Here is a 20,512-nt window from a genome sequence, read left to right on the forward strand (position 1 = left end):
ACATGAGTTTTCTGTGGCAGAATAGTGTGGTGTTTGAAACAGCTGTGAATCAGACCGGAACACCATCTTGTAGTTTGCCTCAAGTGCCAAAATGTCTTGGGCGAGCCCTGCTTCCATCTTCTTGGCCTTTGCCCAAACTTGCAACAGCATGGAATGGTGCAAGCAGAGCTGTGTACAGAACTATGTCTAAGAGCACATAAAGGGAACATACTTCTCGTGCTTCCCTTTGTGTGTTCATGTGCATAATATACAGGCGTGCAACCAGGAAACCAGGGGGGTGGAGGTAAGCCACTCCCCACCTAACTGATCACAAGATGTGGCACACATGCACCATTTGAATGGCAATCCCCATCCTAAAATACTTTATGGAGGGCCGTTGGTTCCTATGCATGGGCGTATCCAGGATTTTTGTTGAGGGGGGAGAAGCTCAGATTTGTATTGATTTATAGGAGGGGCAGCTGTCCCCCTCCTTGGCTATGCTCATGCTCCTATGGCAATAATATATATATATATATATATCCTTGCAAGTAGAAACATAGCAGAGCAGCGACAGGCTGAGCTAAAACATCCCTGAAATGCTATGTTTCCTACTTGCAGGAGGAGGTGGGCTGGCAACTAGCAGCTGCTCGTTTTCCTTTTTTTTTTTTTTGTAACATCAAGGGACATTTTCCGAAACTGCATTCCAACGCCCTGAAATCGCGGGCCTGTAATAGCACGGGGAGGGGGGGGGCGTCTCGCCAAGACGAGTTCACGCACGAAGAACGTGCCGCTCGCCTGACGTCAGCGCGGGAGGGACTCTTTTTTCCCAGCGCGCCCCGCTCCGCGCTGCGTCATCGGGCGCCGGGCGCAAACGCGTTATTCCCTGCGTGGCCGGCTCCGGGTGCGGTCGTCGAGCGTGTTGGTCCCGGACGTTCGCCATGGCCTCCTCCAGCGGGACTCATCCTTCCCCCGCCGCCTCAGGCGCCTCGCTCGCCCCGGCCACGTCCTCCTCGGCTCCCCCCGCGGGGATCCTCATCGGGGACCGCCTGTACTCGGAGGTGTCGCTGACCATCGACCACTCGCTCATCCCCGAGGAGCGGCTCTCGCCGACGCCCTCCATGCAGGACGGGCTGGACCTCCAGAGCGAGACGGACCTGCGCATCCTGGGCTGCGAGCTCATCCAGGCCGCCGGCATCATGCTCCGCCTGCCGCAGGTCAGCGCCGGGGGAGGGGGGGCTGCCTTCGACGGGGCCTACCGCGGAGCCCAAGGCCTCGGCCTCGATTTTGTGGGCAGGGGAAGGAGAGTGAGGGCTGGGAAGCCGCCATCGCCGCCACCTAAGGGCGCCTCTTCTCTTCTCCCGCCCGCGCTGACCCGAGACGGGGCTCCTTGAGGGGAAAGGAGGGCGCTGGACACAAGATGGCGGCGGATTGGCGACCTCGGCCTGCTTGACAGGCCCGGCGCCGATGCCGCTTCCGGAAAAGGGAGGGTGGGAGGCGTTAGCAGGCCTCCGCGCATGCGCGCTTCGCCTGTTACTAACATGGCTTATCTTCCTGTCTCTTCCCCGCCGGGGGATTGTCTTCGCAGGTGGCGATGGCGACCGGGCAGGTGTTGTTTCACCGCTTCTTTTATTCCAAGTCGTTCGTCAAGCACAGCTTCGAGGTGAGTTTTTTTGATGGGTGTAGGCAGGCTTAAGGTTTTCCTTGGTTGTGGTTTTTGGGGGAGGGTGCGAGAGGTACTGAAGGCCATTCAAACGTATGAAGCGAGTGTTTTCAGTTAGGATTGTTCACCTTGACTCCGCTCTTTTGCCTCAGGCAAGGAGTCTCCACAGTACAGTTTCTGGCTTGGGTGGTTTCTTTTTGGCATATCTCCCATTAGGGTTAGCTCCTAGTCGTGTTTATAATGTGTTGTGTATGAACCACCGGGGGAAACAAGTTTATCATGGCAATGGGCTTCTTTTTCAGATTGTTGCGATGGCCTGCATCAATCTTGCTTCCAAAATTGAAGAAGCGCCTCGTCGCATAAGAGATGTGATCAACGTTTCCCATCACTTGCGCCAGTTAAGAGCTAAAAGGTAAGATCAGCTCCGCTTTTGGTATACATAACGTACCACTGTACACTGTCCCACTGTAATGTAGTCCAAAGACTGTAGAGGTTCTGCTTGGGTAGGTTGGCTTGATCAGGTTGAAGGTGATAAACAGCTGACATAGGCTTGAATTTTGTTGATTTTGTGTGTTAGTGTGACTTAGTGGATTGAAGTATCTCTTAACTCTGGACCTTGAAATGAGCTGGATGAAGTCAGGTCTGAGCTAGTATTGTTTGTTTTGCTTTGCTTTGCTTTTTTGTTTTGTAGTGGAAACTTGTAGTTATCTATTATTACATCTTAACTTTACTGAAAATGTATATTGGGTCTTGTTGGACCACTGCCCATGTTTAGTGTAGTAGAGAGTATATAATTGTCTCTCAAGCTCTTAGCAGAAGACTGAAGTTTACCCTATTTACGTTTATAGTAGTGGTTTTGTTGGGAAAGTTGACAGCTTGGTTTGGTTTACAGCATATACCTGTTTTAATGGTATCTTCAAGATATAAACAAAGGAATCCTGGAAGCAATGTGCATCTAGAATTACAGGAACAACACTTGTCATTCAGCATGATTGTCTATACATCAGATGAGTCTCAATTTTGTGTGTGCTTTTGTGATTGTTGTAGAGCTGTCCCTATTTGTGGGTTTGTAAAGCTTTAAATATAAAGGAGTAAGGAAAGATTAAACATAGGAAAACTTGCACACTATCTGGAATATTTTTTTCTGAAGCTGTCTCTTGATTAATTAGTAAATACATGCAGGCTTGATTTTAACGATATCCTCACTACTTAGGGACATTTTTAAGAGCTTATTTTTCTTTGCCAAATCTTGTGGGATACTGAGGCATCCTGAAAACAACATACAAATATGTGTCTTATCTAGGCAAAACAAGCTATTTTTCAGAAAGGTAGATTTAGTTTATACACAGGTAACATGCACATGTACTAATATATTTTCTTTTCAAGTCTTTTTTTTATTTTAAAAAGAATATTCAGCTTCATTTGAATGAAACAGTTGCACCTAAGACTTTCTCCCTCACTGTCTAGATTTCAAGTGAAGTTATCATTAATTAATAATATAAATATTTCTTGGCCAGCCAGGATTTGAAAAGTAGCATGGCGGGTAGATGAAAAACATAATTCTTTAAAAAAGAAGTCTTCCCATAAAAAACCTGGCATGTCATGTTGGGTGCTGATGTCTTACTCAAGCAGATGTACTTTACTTGATTCATTTTTAACTAACTTAAAAACAAATACTGTCTGAAAAGTCTGGAGCAAGTCAAGTCTATAAGAAATCTTACGTTTTTGGCATGCAGGCTCATTTTTAAAAATGGGATGAAAGCATTATTCTGTGCGTGTTACAGTTTTACAAACAAATCAGTTGTACATGTTATTAACTTTAGCTCTTTTTTCCCTTGCAACCGACTATACAGCGACCAGCTACATTTACCAAAGCCTGGGTGATGTGGAGTGGTTCATAGAGATGAAGCTGTCGTCATGGCAACAGTGAGTGACGTATGGAAAATCCCCAAGGAGAAGCCAGTGCTCTGAGAATAGGTCACTGGAATCGGGGAACTGACAGGTTGGCCGTTGCTGAACCATTTGGAAGAACTCCTGTATCTTGTTTTAAGCTTTCATCTTTGCTGTCCAGGTTTTTGGAAATTAGCCAAATGTTAGAATTTTAACTAGCAAATTTAGGTATGCTGTGCTTAATAGTTTGTCTGTCACATTTCAATGCTTTATTTTGTGTATTTCATGAAATCTTTACCTTTAATGTAGTTCACTCAAGTACAATTGTAGTATGTGTTACTAAAGTCTAGTACTCATTGGAAAAAAGACTCATTAGAAAAGTTTTTACTTTGGGATGCAAAAAGTGGTTGATGTTGTATAGCACTGACTGCCACAAACATGCAAATTTATGTTTAAGAACATAAATAGCAATTAATAAACCAAAATGCTTTTGCTGCTACCAAGGTTATTCACAATTAGTAAATTTTGTGCACATTCTATATGATTAATGTAGTTTTGTAACAACTGGGGGAAATAAATAATTTAAAAGTAATAAGCATTGCAATCATAGGCAGGTGTGCACTAAAGAATCGATATTTTAAGTTCTCTGCACATGGGAATTTTTTACTGGGAGGAGCAACATCTCATTTGGCTTTGCTTGCCTGGAGTAATTCTCAGCATCTCCAGTTAAAAAAGGATCTTTTGTAGTTAGGCTGGGAAAGCTGCTACAAAAGTCCATTGTCAGCAGACAAGAATGGTTGGATTTTTCTCAACAGTACATAATGTTAATGTGAATCATTTTGAATTATCACATTTGTGCATGCATTGGAGCTGTCACATAAATTGTATCAAAGGCTATGCCAACCAAGCAACAGCAGTGAAAACATAAATATAATTTTCTGTTTGCTTGTACATATTACTGCATTCCTAGTGGGTTAAGTCACTCTTCTTTAGTATTTCACAGGTTGGGGCTTAGATCCTTAACCTGACACCTTTTTAAGCAGAATTTGAAAGAGTGTCATCATAACACATGCCATATCTGCAAATATACATGAATGTTGATGGGCTGTTCGATATAACATCTGGATACACTTATACAAGGAATGTTAAAGTTAATTACCTTGCAGGCTTGCTGCTTGATCCCAATCATGTGCATGGTTTAAGTGGAGGCAAGTCTCGCAAGTGAGGATGAAATTAATTGGGAGTAACCTCTGTTGAACTCTAAAGTCGGACTTTGATTTGATATGCACATGTAACTGATAAGATGCCTACTGCCATCTTAGTAAGAAATGCTTCCCCTTGTTGAGCCATTATTCCAGCCGTGAAGCAGTGGAGTGAAATTTGTGGAAAAGTTATTTCCTCAGGGTATTATGCTTCAGAGAATCATGTTCTTGTCCCTTTAAAATTGTAATAATTACACTTTTTAACACAACTCTAAATTTATGCAGTGCCATGGCTGTTTTCAGTGCCTAATATGTAATCATAGCTGATGTAATTCTTGGTTTGATACGAAAGCACCCTTTTTGCATTCTTATTGTTAATACTATGGTGAACTCTACACACAACTGCATAAAGTTTGCATATGCCAATCATTCCATTTGGAATGCTGTCTAGTTAGGAAGAGCACTAATGTGGTCTTTAGTCCTTTTGAAAGGTATGTTGTCTTCTGATAGCTAACTCTAACTTGACCTTGTATTTATCCACTCTCCTGGTAACCATAGTTAACAAGGAATTCCATGCAGAGAGATCTCCTATCTAGTCTGATTTTTCCCCCCTGTGTTGCCTATATAGGAAGGGAAGCCTGTCACTGCCTGTCCTTTTGCCAGCTGAGGGCATTCTTAAAAGTAGTCTCGTAAGATGCTAGTAACCTGCATTTTCATAGTAGGTGCAGAGAGGGGGACTTCCACTCTTCCCTGCCCAGCGTAGAAATGTAGGATAGCTAGCCACTTTGCAGTCTGTGGGCTTACTTGATTTAACTGGACAGGTTGCATAGAGCCGATCAGGAGTTTGGTATGTAGTTAAAATGCAAAAATGTAATGACCACAACCCAGGACTCTAAGCCCAATAAGTTACATGCTATCGCAATAAATATAAGATCTTAAATTTTTTGGTAGACGGCTAATCCGGTATCTTGAGACAGTTTCTACAATCTTTTTTTGGCTCTGTAAGGTGGCATCTATTCCCCCTCCCAACTACTTTTTCATAAAATATTATGGGTATTCAGGTTAACAAGTTGCCAAGTCTAATTACATTTGCATCTAAATTAGAAGTAAATTAATTTGTGAAGTTAAAAAGGTACATTTCTCTGTCAGAAACAGTTTAGTAGGGCTGATATTGCAAATATACACTTTGAGACATTTAGTAACTTGCATTAAGTTGTGGATAGGGTAGCTCTGCTGGTCTGTAACAGCAAGATGACTGAGAGTTACATTTGGAGCAGGGTGTGTGTGATAATGAACGTTCCTCTGAGAAGTATATAGTGCATCAACATTCTGCCTTACAAATATTTGAATTAACCTTGGGCAGTATACCAACAAGAAATGGAAACAGGAAATACCTGTATGTTATGAAGCATCTTTCACAAGTGCTAGTATACAGATTTCTTAAGGTTTTCTAGGTTGAGCACAAGGTAAATTTATACCAGTGCACAGAATCTTACAGCCTGTTTTGCCTAGGATAGTTCTGTTGCACTACCAAATAATTTAGTGAAGCTAAGCTGTCTTCAATGCAGTAATGTGCATTTGGTTTTTGGATCAGGATAATCTAGGAAATATATAGTGCAACCTCACTATCAAGCTTTCTTGAATGAAGTGTCATTCTGCCGTAAACAGCTAAAGAAGGCAGTTGTTTGAATTGCTTTTATCCCTGTTCTAGTTAAATGCAGGGGCAGAATTCAGATGACTGTGCTGTAGACAGTTTATGATTCTTATACATAAAAGGATTTGAAACGCTTACCTCCTTTAAAAAAAGCCCCATAATCTTCAGTCAGTTTGCTGAATGTCAAACATTGTAAAATGCAGTAAGTAGTACTGATTGTGTATATAGTTCAATCCCTGTGCATGAAGCTTTAGAATATAAGAGGACACATCACTACCTGAAGATGTTTACAGTCTCAACATAAAACAATGGAAATGAAGGTAGGGGAATACACACACACTGCGCACAAGCAACCTAAAATATTTTAATATTAAAATAGTATTCTGTGTGCATCTTTATGTAGAAAGGAATTCTATTGCTTATGGATAGTACACAACTAATGAGAAGAGACTTTGTTTTAAGGCTATCCATAACCAATATAAGTCATTCATACAAAAAGATGCTTGTAGAAGACTCCATAATAATGCCACAGTAAAATATTTTTAACTTGCTCCTTGCAAGATACCGGTAGTTGAAATTTAACTAATGGAGAACAGTATAATGTTGCCTCAGCTGTATTAACAAACTAGGTTATGTGCTTTCTTAGCGATTTGTGACATAGATACAAGATAAAACAGATTATAGGGATTTAGAGGTAGGGAATATGTTATACCCTACACATCTTGACTGGTTTTCCCTAGCCACACTCGGGAAATATATAAGAAACATAACGAAACATCAAACATTAAAAACCTGCTGATACAGGGCTGCCTTCAGATGTCTTCTGAAAGTCGTGTAGTTGTTTATCTGTGTAACATGATGGGAGGGCATTGGACAGGGCAGGTGCCACTACTGAGAAGGACCTCTGCCTGGTTCCTTGTAACTTCACTTCTTGCAGTGAGGGAACCACCAGAAGGCCCTCTGAACTGGACCTCAGTGTCTCGGCTGACCAGTGGGGGTGGAGACGCTCCTTTAGATATACAGGGCCAAGGCCGTTTAGGGCTTTCTGATAACATAGTTCTCGTTACTATAGCATATTATTCATTTATTTATTTTTTGTTAGTACGTTTAAAAAAATAAGTCTACATACAATTTAAGAAATCAAGATTATTCTGTGATCAAGATAAATGACTGAAGCATAGCTTTGTTTTATTTCCCATGCATAACACATTTATTTTTACAGATGTTGAAACTACAGTGGTAATTTGAATGATGAATTCACCACTATGCTCCTTTTCAGAGAATGGAATCTTCCCAAAAAACATCACTAGGAATTACTTGGAATTTAGCCTTGTATATCATCTCTTTTATGTGAAGTGAAATGTTTTTGAATGTGAAATTCTGAATGTTAATAGGAAAGCTTTTTAAAGTTAACATAGTTGTACTAAATTAGTTAACTTGGACAGCACAAGATTAAAGCTAAAACTTGTTTGCAGGAGTTTAGAATCTGGTTTCTGTTGCCATTAGTTGGTTGGAAGGGAAAACAGAAAAGCCGTTGTCTTCGATATAGAAAACCGTTTTGACTCTATTTCTTACAAACTGTAGGACTCCAAGCCCATTGATACTTGATCAGAACTACATAAACACCAAAAATCAAGTAATCAAAGCAGAAAGGAGGGTGCTGAAGGAATTGGGATTTTGTGTGCATGTCAAGCATCCACATAAGGTGAGTCCACGAAAGTTTCTTCAATATTGAACTGCGAAAATGTCTTGATGGTGACAGGAAAGGTAAACAATTCCTAGATATGACAACCTGTATAACTCAAGAACACATGCCTGTTTCTAGGAAGAGGGTAAAACTCCTAATTGTAAGCTAAGGTTAGGGGGAGTGGAATTTTGAATTTTCATCAGAAATGGGGGTTGATAGATTATGAGATTTAAGATTGCCTTGCGTTATGTTCAAGATGGATGTGAGTACAGATGTTCCTTAACATTTAAATGGTGTATTAATTACCTTTTTGTTTTTCTTCCTCTCTCAGATCATTGTTATGTACTTACAAGTCTTAGAATGTGAACGTAATCAAACACTCGTCCAAACAGCCTGGTAAGTTTTCCTCTTCTCTCTCTTAGCCAGGAAAATAGTAGCAGAAAAAAAACAAGCTTGGTGTCCAATATACCAAAGAATGAACTGTAAGTTTGTAAACACTTTGTGAAATGTGTGTCGTTGCTTGTTTTCTGCCTACTATTTTCGTGGCTTTCATAGCACATTTTCTTGGAGAACTCAATTTAACTTTGTTCTTTTTTCTACTCTTTGATTAAAGGGTAGCCTCTGATGGTAAGTCATAGAACTCTGCCCTCTGCACCACAGCTCATGACCTGAGGATGGCCTGATTGGCTGCCTCTCTCTCCAGCCAGTGCAGTGCAAGCTCTCAGCCAAGATTTACTGAAGTGGTCCATATCCATCTGGCAGCATCTTCTAGTTCTGTCCGGGTGTCAAAAGGATTTGTATATCTGATTCTAGAAGTATCTGTTCAACATACATATGAAATGTGTATTTGTTTTCCTAGTTATGACATGACCTGTCAACATAAATGGTAAAGTCTAGCTGTAGCACGGATTCCTAATTAACTGCTTTTCCAGTTTTGTCTCAATTTGGATTCTAGTGGTTGGGGTTTTTTTGGTGGTGGGTTGTGCATGCAGAGGGACTAGCACATGCCTAACTATTTACTGTTTTGTGTATTGAGCATATTTTTCGCAACCAGCAAACATCCACAGTAGATTAGTTGGCATGTTTGGAGGTCTTGCCCTTATGTTCAGAAGCAAAAGTTTATTACTAAATTCTGAAATAACAATTTTGAGCACCAACATTTTTGGTGATTAAGAATGTTTTTAATTTGTTAGAACTTGACTTCACAGAGTTTTTATAGTTTATATTTGTATCTCATCTATATAGATGTCATTCACTTTGTAAAGTCTTTGCAGCCTCTCTGCACATGAGGCCATTAAAAGTCCATGGAAACAGCTGATAAAAATGATTTAGCAAGTTCCAGTCACATCCCACTGTTTTTAGTAGAAGTGTTAAGCACGTACTTAATTCATTCCCATGACGTAATTGGAATGCACAAGTGCTTAACCGTTTACAAAAATAATATGAAGCTACATTGGTATATAAATTTTATGAAATGAAGTACATATCCTGTTGATCTTGTTTTTACATTGTATCATAGGAGATGCATTTAGCTATTGTAGCTGTTGACACACTAAAACATACTGATTTGTTTGACAAAAGAATGAATTAACAATTTAAATATGTAGTTTTTAAAGTGGTCATGTGAACAGATGATTTTAGAGTTAAATCTTAGTTGATGGACACTTCATAGAATAATCATGAGTTACATAATAGTATGCAAAGCCATAGTGACGACTTGCATTTCCTTGTAGTGATAAAGATTGAACTCAAGATAAAAGTTAGCTTGTACTTTCCTGAGTTCTAGAGAGATGACAAGAGCCTGTATGTTGGAATGATCCTGGGGCATTTGAGGCATTCTGTCTTTAATACTTATTTTGATGTTTTGGAATCTAAATTAATAGTATGAAGGAGAAGAAAAAATAATAAAGTAGATTGAGTCTCCAACTTCATGTTTTTGATTTCATAAATAGGCCTTAGAACTTGGAACAAATTCACATTCATGTTTTTCAGGAATTACATGAACGACAGCCTCAGAACCAATGTATTTGTTCGATTTCAACCAGAGACTATAGCATGTGCTTGTATCTACCTTGCAGCTAGAGCTCTACAGGTAAGAATTTGTTTTCTGTTTTCACTCATACCTTTATCTCAACAATCTTTAAATAAAATTGCCTAGTTTCAGATTCTGACCCGTTTTTGTAATAATTTCTCCTCCAGATTCCTTTGCCTAACCGTCCCCATTGGTTTTTGCTTTTTGGAACTACTGAAGACGAAATTCAAGAGATATGTTTAACAACACTTAAGTTGTATACGAGAAAGAAGGTAACTGTCAGTGTACTTGCAGGTGTTGTGAAATGTACTATATACATGCTAAAAGATGTGCTCCTCTTTTAGGGAGTTGGGGGGAGTGTTGCAATTTCTTACACAGAAATATTTTAAAATTTATATCTAGAATCCTTCACCCCACACCAATTGTGTAGGAATGTGTGCTATACTTTTGAGAGGCTCTGTTTTGCTTCCAAACTCAGCCATTGGAGGAGGGTCTGAACAGCCTGGAACAGAAGCTGTGTATTTCTGGGAGCAAATTCAAGCAACCCTGATGCAATTGCTAAGTTGTATAAATTCCAGGACTCTGCTGCATGGAAGCTGCTAGCATGCTATGATGAAGTAATTTAATTTTAAGTTCCATTTTGGCAATTGACAAGGTTTAGTATTTTAATTGCTTTTTAAAACTTGTATTTTATTTTGTATGCCTCTTTGGCCACAATCGAAAGGAAGGGTGGAATAAAAAATTAAATAAGATCTATTGCTAAAAATCAAAGAGATACATGTGTGTGTGTTTATATGCCCACTCTGGTTCTCCTTGCAGCCTAACTATGAATTACTTGATAAGGAAGTGGAAAAGAGAAAAATGGCACTTCAAGAAGCTAAACTAAAAGCAAAAGGATTAAACCCGGATGGAACGCCAGCCCTTTCCACATTGGGAGGCTTTTCACCTGCTTCCAAGCCCTGTAAGTTTTTTGTAACAATGTCCACTTGATTCTGCATCTTTTAATTCTTAAAAGAAAAATCGGAGCAGAATTAGGAGTCCCTGAATGTCTGACTGAGCAAATATTACAGCCTTTATATACAGGCATCTCCCCACTTACATGGAGCTAGGTTTCCAGGTACTGCGTGGATATGTGAAATATAGGGAAACACCCTATAAACCTTTGGAAACCCCTTTAAAAAGCCAGCAGTACTTGCCAAACTGACATGAATGGTGACTGTCTTCCTCATTACCAGAGGACTCCACTAAGCTCTGCCGCAGGTGCTCCCACCAAACCTCCTTTTTCAAACTCTCAGCACTCCACGGGCCTCAAGAGTCTGCAAAAACTCTCATGGAATTGCTAGCTGTTTTCTTGCTCTTTTTGTGCCATTCTTAAGAGTTTAACTTGATTTATTGAATTATTTACTGGTACCACACATATATACAGTCATGCACATGTGGTAAGATACCTGTGCTAAACATTTTAAAGATGAAAATGAATTAAAACTACATTAGAAAGAAAATTGGGGGGGGGGTGACATCTTATAGGAGTAAGAAATTAAATGTACAGTGGTGCCCCGCAAGACGGAAAACCCACAAGACGAAAGGGTTTTCCGTCTGCAGAGGCGCTTCGCAAGACGAATTTCCCTATGGGCTTGCTTCGCAAGACGAAAAATGACGGAAAAAATCGTTTTTTGGTTTGTTTTTTTTTGCTCCAAAACCCCTTATTCTGAATCACTAAGCTGCTAAAAACATTTTAGCAGCAAAACCGCTAATCCCCCCCCCCCAAAAAAGCCCTTTTTAGCCCTTTTTTAGCCAATAGCGCTAATAGCGCTACTCCGTCAATGGGCTTGCTTCGCAAGACGAAAAAACCGCAAGACGAAAAGACTCCCGGAACAGATTCTTTTCGTCTTGCGAGGCACCACTGTAATTCTGTCGTGTGATCAGAACCTTGTTTGATGCCATTTGTAGAAACTTATATTAGCAAATTCACTATAAAGTATAATGTCAAGAGTTCTGTTTCTTCAACATTCTTACCATAAGTTATTTCAATTCATAGGCTCTCCAAGGGAAATGAAAGCGGAAGAGAAATCTCCGTTGTGCATCAATGCAAAAATTATCAAAAAAGAACCAGAAGACAGACAAGTGGTTTCCAAGAGCCCTTACAATGGGTAGGTAGCAGTCTGTAAAATATGATTTATTCACTTCATTCTAAGTTGTATGTCGTTATGTGCATTTGTAAATTGATATGATGCTTACTTTTTTAATCCAGTATGAGAAAAGAGAGCAAAAGAAGTAGAAGCAGCAGAAGTGCTAGCAGATCGAAGTCAAGAACAAAGTCACGGTCCAGATCCCATTCCCCAAGGAGACAGTGAGTATTTATATAATGGTTAAATATAACTTAAAGTATGCTTTCCTTCTCCTATATTTTTCTTAAGGGAAGCTTAGTAACATGAAAATAAAGAGCAGTTAAGGGCTTCTAATGTGAAAATATCATGCCTTCTGCTTTGAGACAACATACAAAGTTACTAAAGCTGTTTGAGTAACTTTTATGATTAAGCATCAAAAGTTGGCAACTTATAAGCTCTTGGAACACTGAAATGAAATAATAAATATCACCACAGTGTTTCAGCTTAAATATGCAATAAAAACAAGATTATCTTTTGTGGATTTGGTACATGTGACCTAGCCACTGCTGTGCCAGTAAACTAAATTTTGCCACCCTACTTAACTGAAGAAATCCTGCATGAAATAACATTTATGGGGGTTTACGTAGCCGTGGGATTCTCCCAAGAGGAGAGATGTAATAAATTCTTGCACCTAAGAAATCCTGTCTGTTACAAATTTGAAAGCAATTTTTATATATTGTAGACAGATACAGATATGAGTGAGAGAGAATCTCACTTACTGTAGGCAATAGATAATTTGTGTATTGTGACAAGTTTAATTTTTATTTTGCAAATAGTACAATTAAGAAACAGTAACAAAGCAGCGGTGTATATGTGTGGAAAGCAGTGATAAGCATCGAAATCAGATAAACAGTAAGGAAAACAGCTGATACAGCCCCTCCAAAAACCCAGCACAAGTAGTAGGAGGTGATCTCTCGAGAGTTATTCATGAAAATTAGGAACAAAAGACCATATAGTGTCAAATTGATTAGATGTAGATGCTGTTTCACATCGCGTAAGCAGTAGACAATTTGTATGCTGTGCAAGTTTAAATACTGTGCTGTTTTGCATTTTAAGTTACAACAATAGACGGAGTCTCTCTGGAACCTACAGCTCAAGATCCAGAAGCAGATCACGTAGTCACAGCGGCAGTCCTCGGAGGCATCATAATCATGGATCACCACATTTAAAACCCAAGCACAGCAGAGAAGAGTTGAAAGGTGCAAATAGACATGGTCACAAAAGGAAAAAGTCTCGCTCCCGTTCTCAGAGCAAATCCAGGGACCACACAGACGTTACCAAGAAACACAGGCACGAGCGAGGACACCACAGGGACAGGCGAGAGAGATCTCGCTCGTTTGAAAGGTCGCATAAAGGAAAGCACCACAGTGGCAGTCGCTCAGGACACAGCAGGCACAGGCGCTGACGGGGCAGATTGAACTGTCCTTTAGTTACACTTGCATATTATACCATGTGCGGGACTGTTTGAAACTTGAAAAGAAGTCAAATTAGGATTTAATTTGAAGCCCAACACCTTCAATGAGTAGGACTTTTTTTAAAAAAAAGGTGTTGAATTTTTGCACATAAAATACCTTAGCAGTATCAAACTGATTTAAAACAATGATCAGGTTAAATTGTATGTGTTAGAGTTGTATCAATATGAAAACTGGAGAATTTGTTTCTGTACAAATGTACCTTATTTTTATACACGCATACTGCAGACGTTTCTATTTAAGTATAGTTATTTGTTTAAAATAATGGTGAATACTTTCTTACACTGGTTTTAGTCTGCATGTGTGAAAACCTTTTTACAAGAAATAAAATATACCGACTGTTCTTTTTTTTTTTTTTTTAACTACTCTGTTGAATACCTCATTAAATCATCAAAATGTGGAAATTTTCATACCAAATTGCTATCTCTTTAATGCTTGGTAACACAGACACAAATCTGCTTCAATGGAGCTTGTTTTGAGTTAAATGGTATAGGAGCTTGATGTTTTACAAGTAGCATGGCTTGATTATTTTTCAGAGTATAATTCAAGGAGTGAGTTGGATGGAACTAGTCACTAGACTTTCGTGCATGTAAATGGCCAGTAATTACCGTATTTTTTTGCTCTACAAGACTCACTTTTTCCCTCCTAAAAAGTAAGGGGAAATGTGTGTGCGTCTTATGGAGCGAATGCAGGCTGCGCAGCTATCCCAGAAGCCAGAACAGCAAGAGGGATTGCTTCTTTCACTGCACAGTGATCCCTCTTGCTGTTCTGGCTTCTGAGAATCAGAATATATTTTTTCTTGTTTTCCTCCTCCAAAAACTAGGTGCGTCTTGTGGTCTGGTGCGTCTTATAGAGCGAAAAATACGGTATTTCCTTTCCTCCCCATCCCTACCTAAACTTAATGTTCGTGTTTTGCAAGCTTGCTGCTCAACTGCAGTAATAAAAAGGACTACAGCCAGTCATCATTGCAGCTTAAATACAAACTGAAAAAGCTGTTATGCTAGTAATAGGAAGTGCAATGATATTACAAGATTTTTAATTCTTGGTTTTTCATGACTAGGAGAAGAGGATGGCCATAATACGTTATCTGTCCTGGAGCAAGTACTGTGGATCTATTGTAGCTGCCCTGAGCCTTAGCTTTCAGAGAGCCTTTCGGTAGCAGGAAGAGGACCCCCTGTATCTTATTCCTCATGTCTTATGTCCTTTTCTGCCACAAAAAATGTTCCTAATGGTGGCCTGTAAACATGCTAACTTTCTCAGCTTGTACAGGAATTTATATGTAGAACATGACATAGTTTTGAGGGGATGTGGCTTATGTGTAGAGACAATTAGGATAACACTGTCCAACTGGAATAGAGATGGCACACTAACAAATTATTTTGACTACGCCACTCATTCTCATTCTGATTTTGTTCTTGGCAGACTACTGCATTTCCTTTAAAGCCCCTGTTTGGAATGCCACTTAGACTTTTGAATTCAACCTCAGTGCAAGAGGACTTGATTTAATTTTGCATTTATCACTGCTCAGAAAAAGTCCTAGCATTTTCTTGTTTAGTGTTCGTGGCCCATGAATCCTGTTCTGAACCCTGTATCATAACTTTAAAGCCATGCCAAAAAAAAGAATACAGGCCTGGATGGTAGGAAGCTAGGCTTTGAATTCTGGTCCCTTATTTATAATAATGCTCGAGGATTACTTTCCACCCAAAAAGTAGTTGCTTTAACCATGTGATTAGACCAGACTTCCTCAAATTTGGCCCTCCAGATATTTTTGGCCTACAACTCCCATGATCCCTCGCTCCAGATGTTTTTGGCATACAACTCCCATGATCCCTAGCTAGTAGGACCAGTGGTTGGGGATGATGGGAATTGTAGTTTCAAAACATCTTAGATTTTTTTCATTGGTGTAAATATTTCCTATGGGGTTCCTCTTGAAATTGTCCAAAAAAGAGTAATTTTGAGGTTTGGTGTATACATATAAGCATTCTAAGCTGCTGCAATTGACAAAATGAGTGCATTGGTTGCAATTCATGGCCCATCTGAAGTATTAGGGATGGCTAAATGAAGGATAGTGATGGTTATTGCTGAGGAAGGTCAGGAAATAGCATAGAGAGGGCAATGTCCTGTCCTGGGTAACCTTGGAATAATGATAAATGATATGAGAAGCTGACTGACTGCTGTGAGTTTATAATCTCCCCCCCCCCCCCCTTTCTAGATTGAAATCAGTAGCCCCAGGAACATTCATTGATTATGGTCACATCCATGCTATACATTTAAAGCACTTATCCCATGTAATCCTGACAACTACTGTTTAAGGGTACTGGGACTTGCAGCTTTATGAAAGACAAATTCTCAGGATTATTTCATGGCAGCCACACTCTTAAATATACGGTGTGGATGTTACCTATAAGATGGCATGTGCTGCTTTCACATTTGAGAGCAGGTTATGGTTAAGTTTGAGCCTCAGCCCAGAACATCTGCAGGAAACTAGGTGACACTACTGCTATGGTGGAAAAAGGGCTAGACAGATGTCCTGGTAACTTGCTAGCTGCCACCACCTTACATTCTCTGCCACTGCTGGTTGTATTATCTTGCTGAAAGCGATGTATGACTCCCATTGATTATCGGAGTTAGTTGGCACCCTTTGTCCCATGAACCCTGACCTTCTCCTGTGGTATCCTCCTTGAAGGTAGATTTAATAGCCTGCTATTTGGACACTGAATCCTTTATAACCAGTGACCTCAACTGGAAAAGACCAAGTTCTCATATGATCATGGTTTTCGCAAGCCCAGCAGAGCTATATAGCTCAAGTCGCAAATTCCTTTTGACCTCAGAAACTTAGCGAAGCCTTGCTTGATGAGCTCCGAGAGCTAAAAGCACATTTTGTATTCAGCGTTTTAATTGCAGGGAGGACTTGGGTGCTACCCAAGTATTGATTTACTTGACCCCAGCCTTCGTCTCCGATATCAACTTTTGACAACTGGCTAGTCAAAGCACAGCTCTTGGTACACCTATTTGCCACTAGATGACAGTGTTTATTAATGGGAATCAGGGGATTTCTGATGATGGTCCACAATAACTTGAAGAATGTTTTAAAAATGATTTTTACTGCATATGCTAGAGCAGGGGTCAGCAACCTAAGGTCCATGGGTCAGAAGCGGCCCACAGAGGTCGTTTGACCGGCCCACGAGCCACCCTTGAACCGAGCGGCCCACTTGCGTGCTGCGCTAAACCAGCACAGCACGGATACTCACTTCTGTGGTGCCGGAAATTGCATCTGCACAGGCGCCGGAAATTGCAGGCACACATGTGCGATCCGGCCCACAAAGGGATCTCCATGGGACCGATCCAGCCCAAGCAAGATAAACCTTGCTGACCTTGTGCTAGAGCTATCAAAAAGTAGGAGCATACAGAAGGCAGCAATTTAAATGAGGAGGCTTTGGGCTTGCTACAGATTGCTGTTTTCCTGCCTTGCTTGAAGATCCTCGTCATCTGAAAGGCCAATACTACCCAGAAGCACAATCTTGCACAGCAGGTGCGCAGAGGAACTGGCGTGTAGCCTCTCTGCTTCTCACAGCCTTCCAAATTTTCACTGGCTGAGGAACAGCTGCTGAGGAAATAGTATGCCTACTCCAAGACTGATGCTGTTCCCTTCCTTTGTCCAAGGCTGACCCAAAGCATCCCATCATTCACTATTGGCATGTCGTTGTCTCCCCGCCCCCACCTCCTTCACTGCTGTAGGAACACCAGCAGTGGAGGAGAGACACCCATGGAAGATTATGCTGCTACAACCAGAAGTATCTCCGCGGGGTGAGGGAGGTCTTTGATATGTCATGCTCCCAGGACAACCTCCCATCCTTAAAAGCACTTTTGCGTTACCGTTGATCTCATTGAGGTTTTGGCATGTGCATACATTTCGCCCATTGAAACCAGTAGTGCTTTGAAGTGTGTCTTTGATTTGTCTGCTCTCAAATAGAAGTCTCTCTTACAATTTACTGTATATCAATTGCTCTTACGTGCCACTTGTAACACTCCACTAGCCAGTGTGCTTTCCAAAGGCCTCTGGCTAGCTATTGTGACGAGCCGAGTGCTGTTTTGATCCATCAAGTGATTACATTTTTATAATGGCAGCTGGTTTGCTAATGTGTCTGAAACGGAGGGTCCAGCCTCAGGGTTCTTACCTCTCCCAGAGAGGGAGAAAGGTCTTAGGAGAATGATCATACAGAAATACAGGAGGAGATCAGAAGCATCTTACAGGTCACACTGAGGTCTGGGTTAGCCTTGCATCCCAAGTGGGCCATTGTGTGCCCCAGATGGATGGAACAGCTTCATTTAGTTTGGCAATTTTTCAATAGAAGGGAAAGCAAAACAGCAGTCTCTATACTCTGGGGCTCCATCTTGACAATCCCCATTCTCCAGACTTGTCGGTTTGCTGAACACCTGTCTCTGAACCAGGCACCTGAATGATGGTGAATGGTGAATTTTTTTTCTAAGGTCCCCCCCTTTTAAAGGAGAGATTATTTTGCTTTTTTCCTTCATAATGATTTAGTCAAATTTATGCAACCATAATTTATCAGTATTTTTTTAAAAACCCTTTAATTTCAATTCATATTTTGTATGAACTGATCTAGTACTTTAAACTCTCTTTTTTAAAAAAATGCTTTGGACAGCCTGCTGTCTTGACAGTGAAATAAGGGCAACCTTAAATGGCTTGACACCAACAAACAGGCTTTGCCCTCCTGTAACACAATACAGCTGAGCATGAGAATTCACAGCTTCACGCTGGTAATTGCAGCTGCAGCCAGTGGTGAGGCAAGTTCCCAGAAACTCAAGTCATCTGGTGAAGTCATGCCTTGCCAGGAGTCGAGGGGCCTCGTAATCTTTATAATCTTTGTGCACAGTCAATGCGAGAGGTGACAGTCATCACACTCCCTCTTTTGCAGATGCAGAAAGCCAAAGAACGTTTAGCAAGAGAAGCTTAAGTGGAGTAGGGGTTACCCTGACCAACAACTTGATGGAAATCGAAATGACCTCCTTTCTGACATATGCTGGAGGGAGAACAGCTGTAGCTTCAGCAAACAAGACCACCAGGAGATGATACATAGGATCACTTGGCAAGCGTAATTTGCATTTCCCAGCTCTATTGAACATTGCAGCTCAAGGGGCACATGCCTTTCCAGGAACCTTCTGAGGGCCACATGCTAGTGGCAGAATGGCAAGGGTACTTCCCAGCCAAAGGAATGCACACAGCGCCTTCACTGAGAGAAATAACACAGTTCCTCTCCACCAGTTGATGTACCTTTCCCCAATGGCCTGCATGCATGTAGCTGGAGACTACGCCTGCATGGAAGTTGCCTCTGCTCTTCCCGCTTCACTCCTCTCCTGGTCCTGGGAGCCAGTGGTGCAGGAGAGGGTGGGGAAGCACCCGGCCTTTCACTTGCCTGGCCTGCCTCTTCCTCCTCTTCCTTCAGCTCTGAAGCTTCCCCGCCTCTGATTCTTGCCCCCTGACTGGCACAGGCCCACACAAACCACTGCACCCCTCTCCCGAGTCAGACTCCAGGCCCCCTTCCCCTGGCGCACCCTCGTCAAGCGCCCTGCCAGTCCCTGGCACAAAAGTGGCCAGAGCAACAAATGCAAGTTTCACAGTTCCCAGGCAGGCTCACGTATCCTCTATCCTCCACTGAGACATGATCAGAGTTCAAGGCTGAAATGGTAGCAGTGCCAGTTAATGAAACAGCTTATTCTTGCTCCATTGCAGGAAAGATGTAGCTCAAGGCACAGGGCTCGCTCTTTGCCGGTAGCGGTATGTGATGTCCAGCAGGTCACATCATGTACTTTTGAGAAAGGTACGCAGAGGGATCCTGGGCTGAGGCGCCACCATGTCACTAGGACACAGAGGTTTTAAGAGGATGTTGCTTAGAACACTGGCTTCTTTCTAAACAGGCATTTTCAAAGTTCTGCGTGTTTGGGGTGGGGATAGGGAAGTTCAGGGCGATCACTTCGTAATGTTCTTTTCCGTTATTGTTTTGGTTCACCAGCTTCTTTGCACAGGATCACGGCTTGTACTAGTGAGTTCTGGAGGATTCTCAGATAGTTCTTTTGAGGACGGTGTCCTGAGTTCAAAGTATCATCAAACTGAGTTGCTGTTGTTCCTCTCGGGAGATCATTTCAACCTTTAAAATATCAGCGTTTTCATACTTTTCTTGTCCTTTTGGATTTAGCCTTGAGCTTTTATACCTTCAGTAAGATGCTGGCTGCTGTCTTACTCTCTGGGGACCAATATAATTAGGTGAAAGGGCATCACTCCAACTGTATAAAGCTGCTACATTATCATTATTCTTTTTAAAAAGTGGCACCTGGAAGTGCAAATTTGAATCTTTTAGCAGTAGTGTCCTATTTTAAATTGAGAAATCAGGATGGTGCTTGTTTCATGAAGGGTTGCCTGCTTTGGGGGGCCTATATTTCATTTGCTTTGTGGGTCAAGATTTTGCCTGTTGGGGGGCGGAGGGGTTCTGAGCATCATTAGTTTTTCTTCTGCAAAATGGGCATTTTGTGGTGCACATAACCATTAAAACTCCAGTGAGGAACCTGTGACGCTCCAGATGTTACAGGACTACAACTCCCACCAACCTTTGTGCCATTTGCTCTGAAGCATGGGACCTACAGTGGCCCAGGTATTTCTTTTCGCCAATGCAGGGATGATGGGACTTGGAGTCCAGCAAAATCTGGAGAGCTTTAGGTTTTCCATCCCTGGTCTAGAAGATAATAGTA

At 41.3% G+C, this 20,512-nt stretch overlaps 1 protein-coding gene across 1 annotated transcript; it reads left to right on the forward strand.

The window, feature by feature from the left end:
- The first annotated feature begins 763 nt into the window (after nucleotides 1-763).
- CCNL1 (cyclin L1) lies at nucleotides 764-14,161 on the forward strand. The gene is made up of 11 exons (XM_083442933.1): nucleotides 764-1,193; nucleotides 1,565-1,639; nucleotides 1,942-2,051; nucleotides 7,970-8,090; nucleotides 8,404-8,468; nucleotides 10,065-10,164; nucleotides 10,272-10,376; nucleotides 10,924-11,065; nucleotides 12,143-12,254; nucleotides 12,356-12,454; nucleotides 13,329-14,161. The coding sequence occupies exons 1-11, from the start codon at nucleotides 918-920 to the stop codon at nucleotides 13,675-13,677; spliced, it is 1,554 nt and encodes a 517-aa protein (XP_083299059.1). The 5' UTR covers nucleotides 764-917; the 3' UTR covers nucleotides 13,678-14,161.
- The last annotated feature ends 6,351 nt before the right edge of the window (nucleotides 14,162-20,512 follow it).

This window comes from Podarcis tiliguerta, assembly GCF_965153285.1.
Source record: "Podarcis tiliguerta genome assembly, chromosome: 5".
Classification (NCBI taxonomy): domain Eukaryota; kingdom Metazoa; phylum Chordata; class Lepidosauria; order Squamata; family Lacertidae; genus Podarcis; species Podarcis tiliguerta.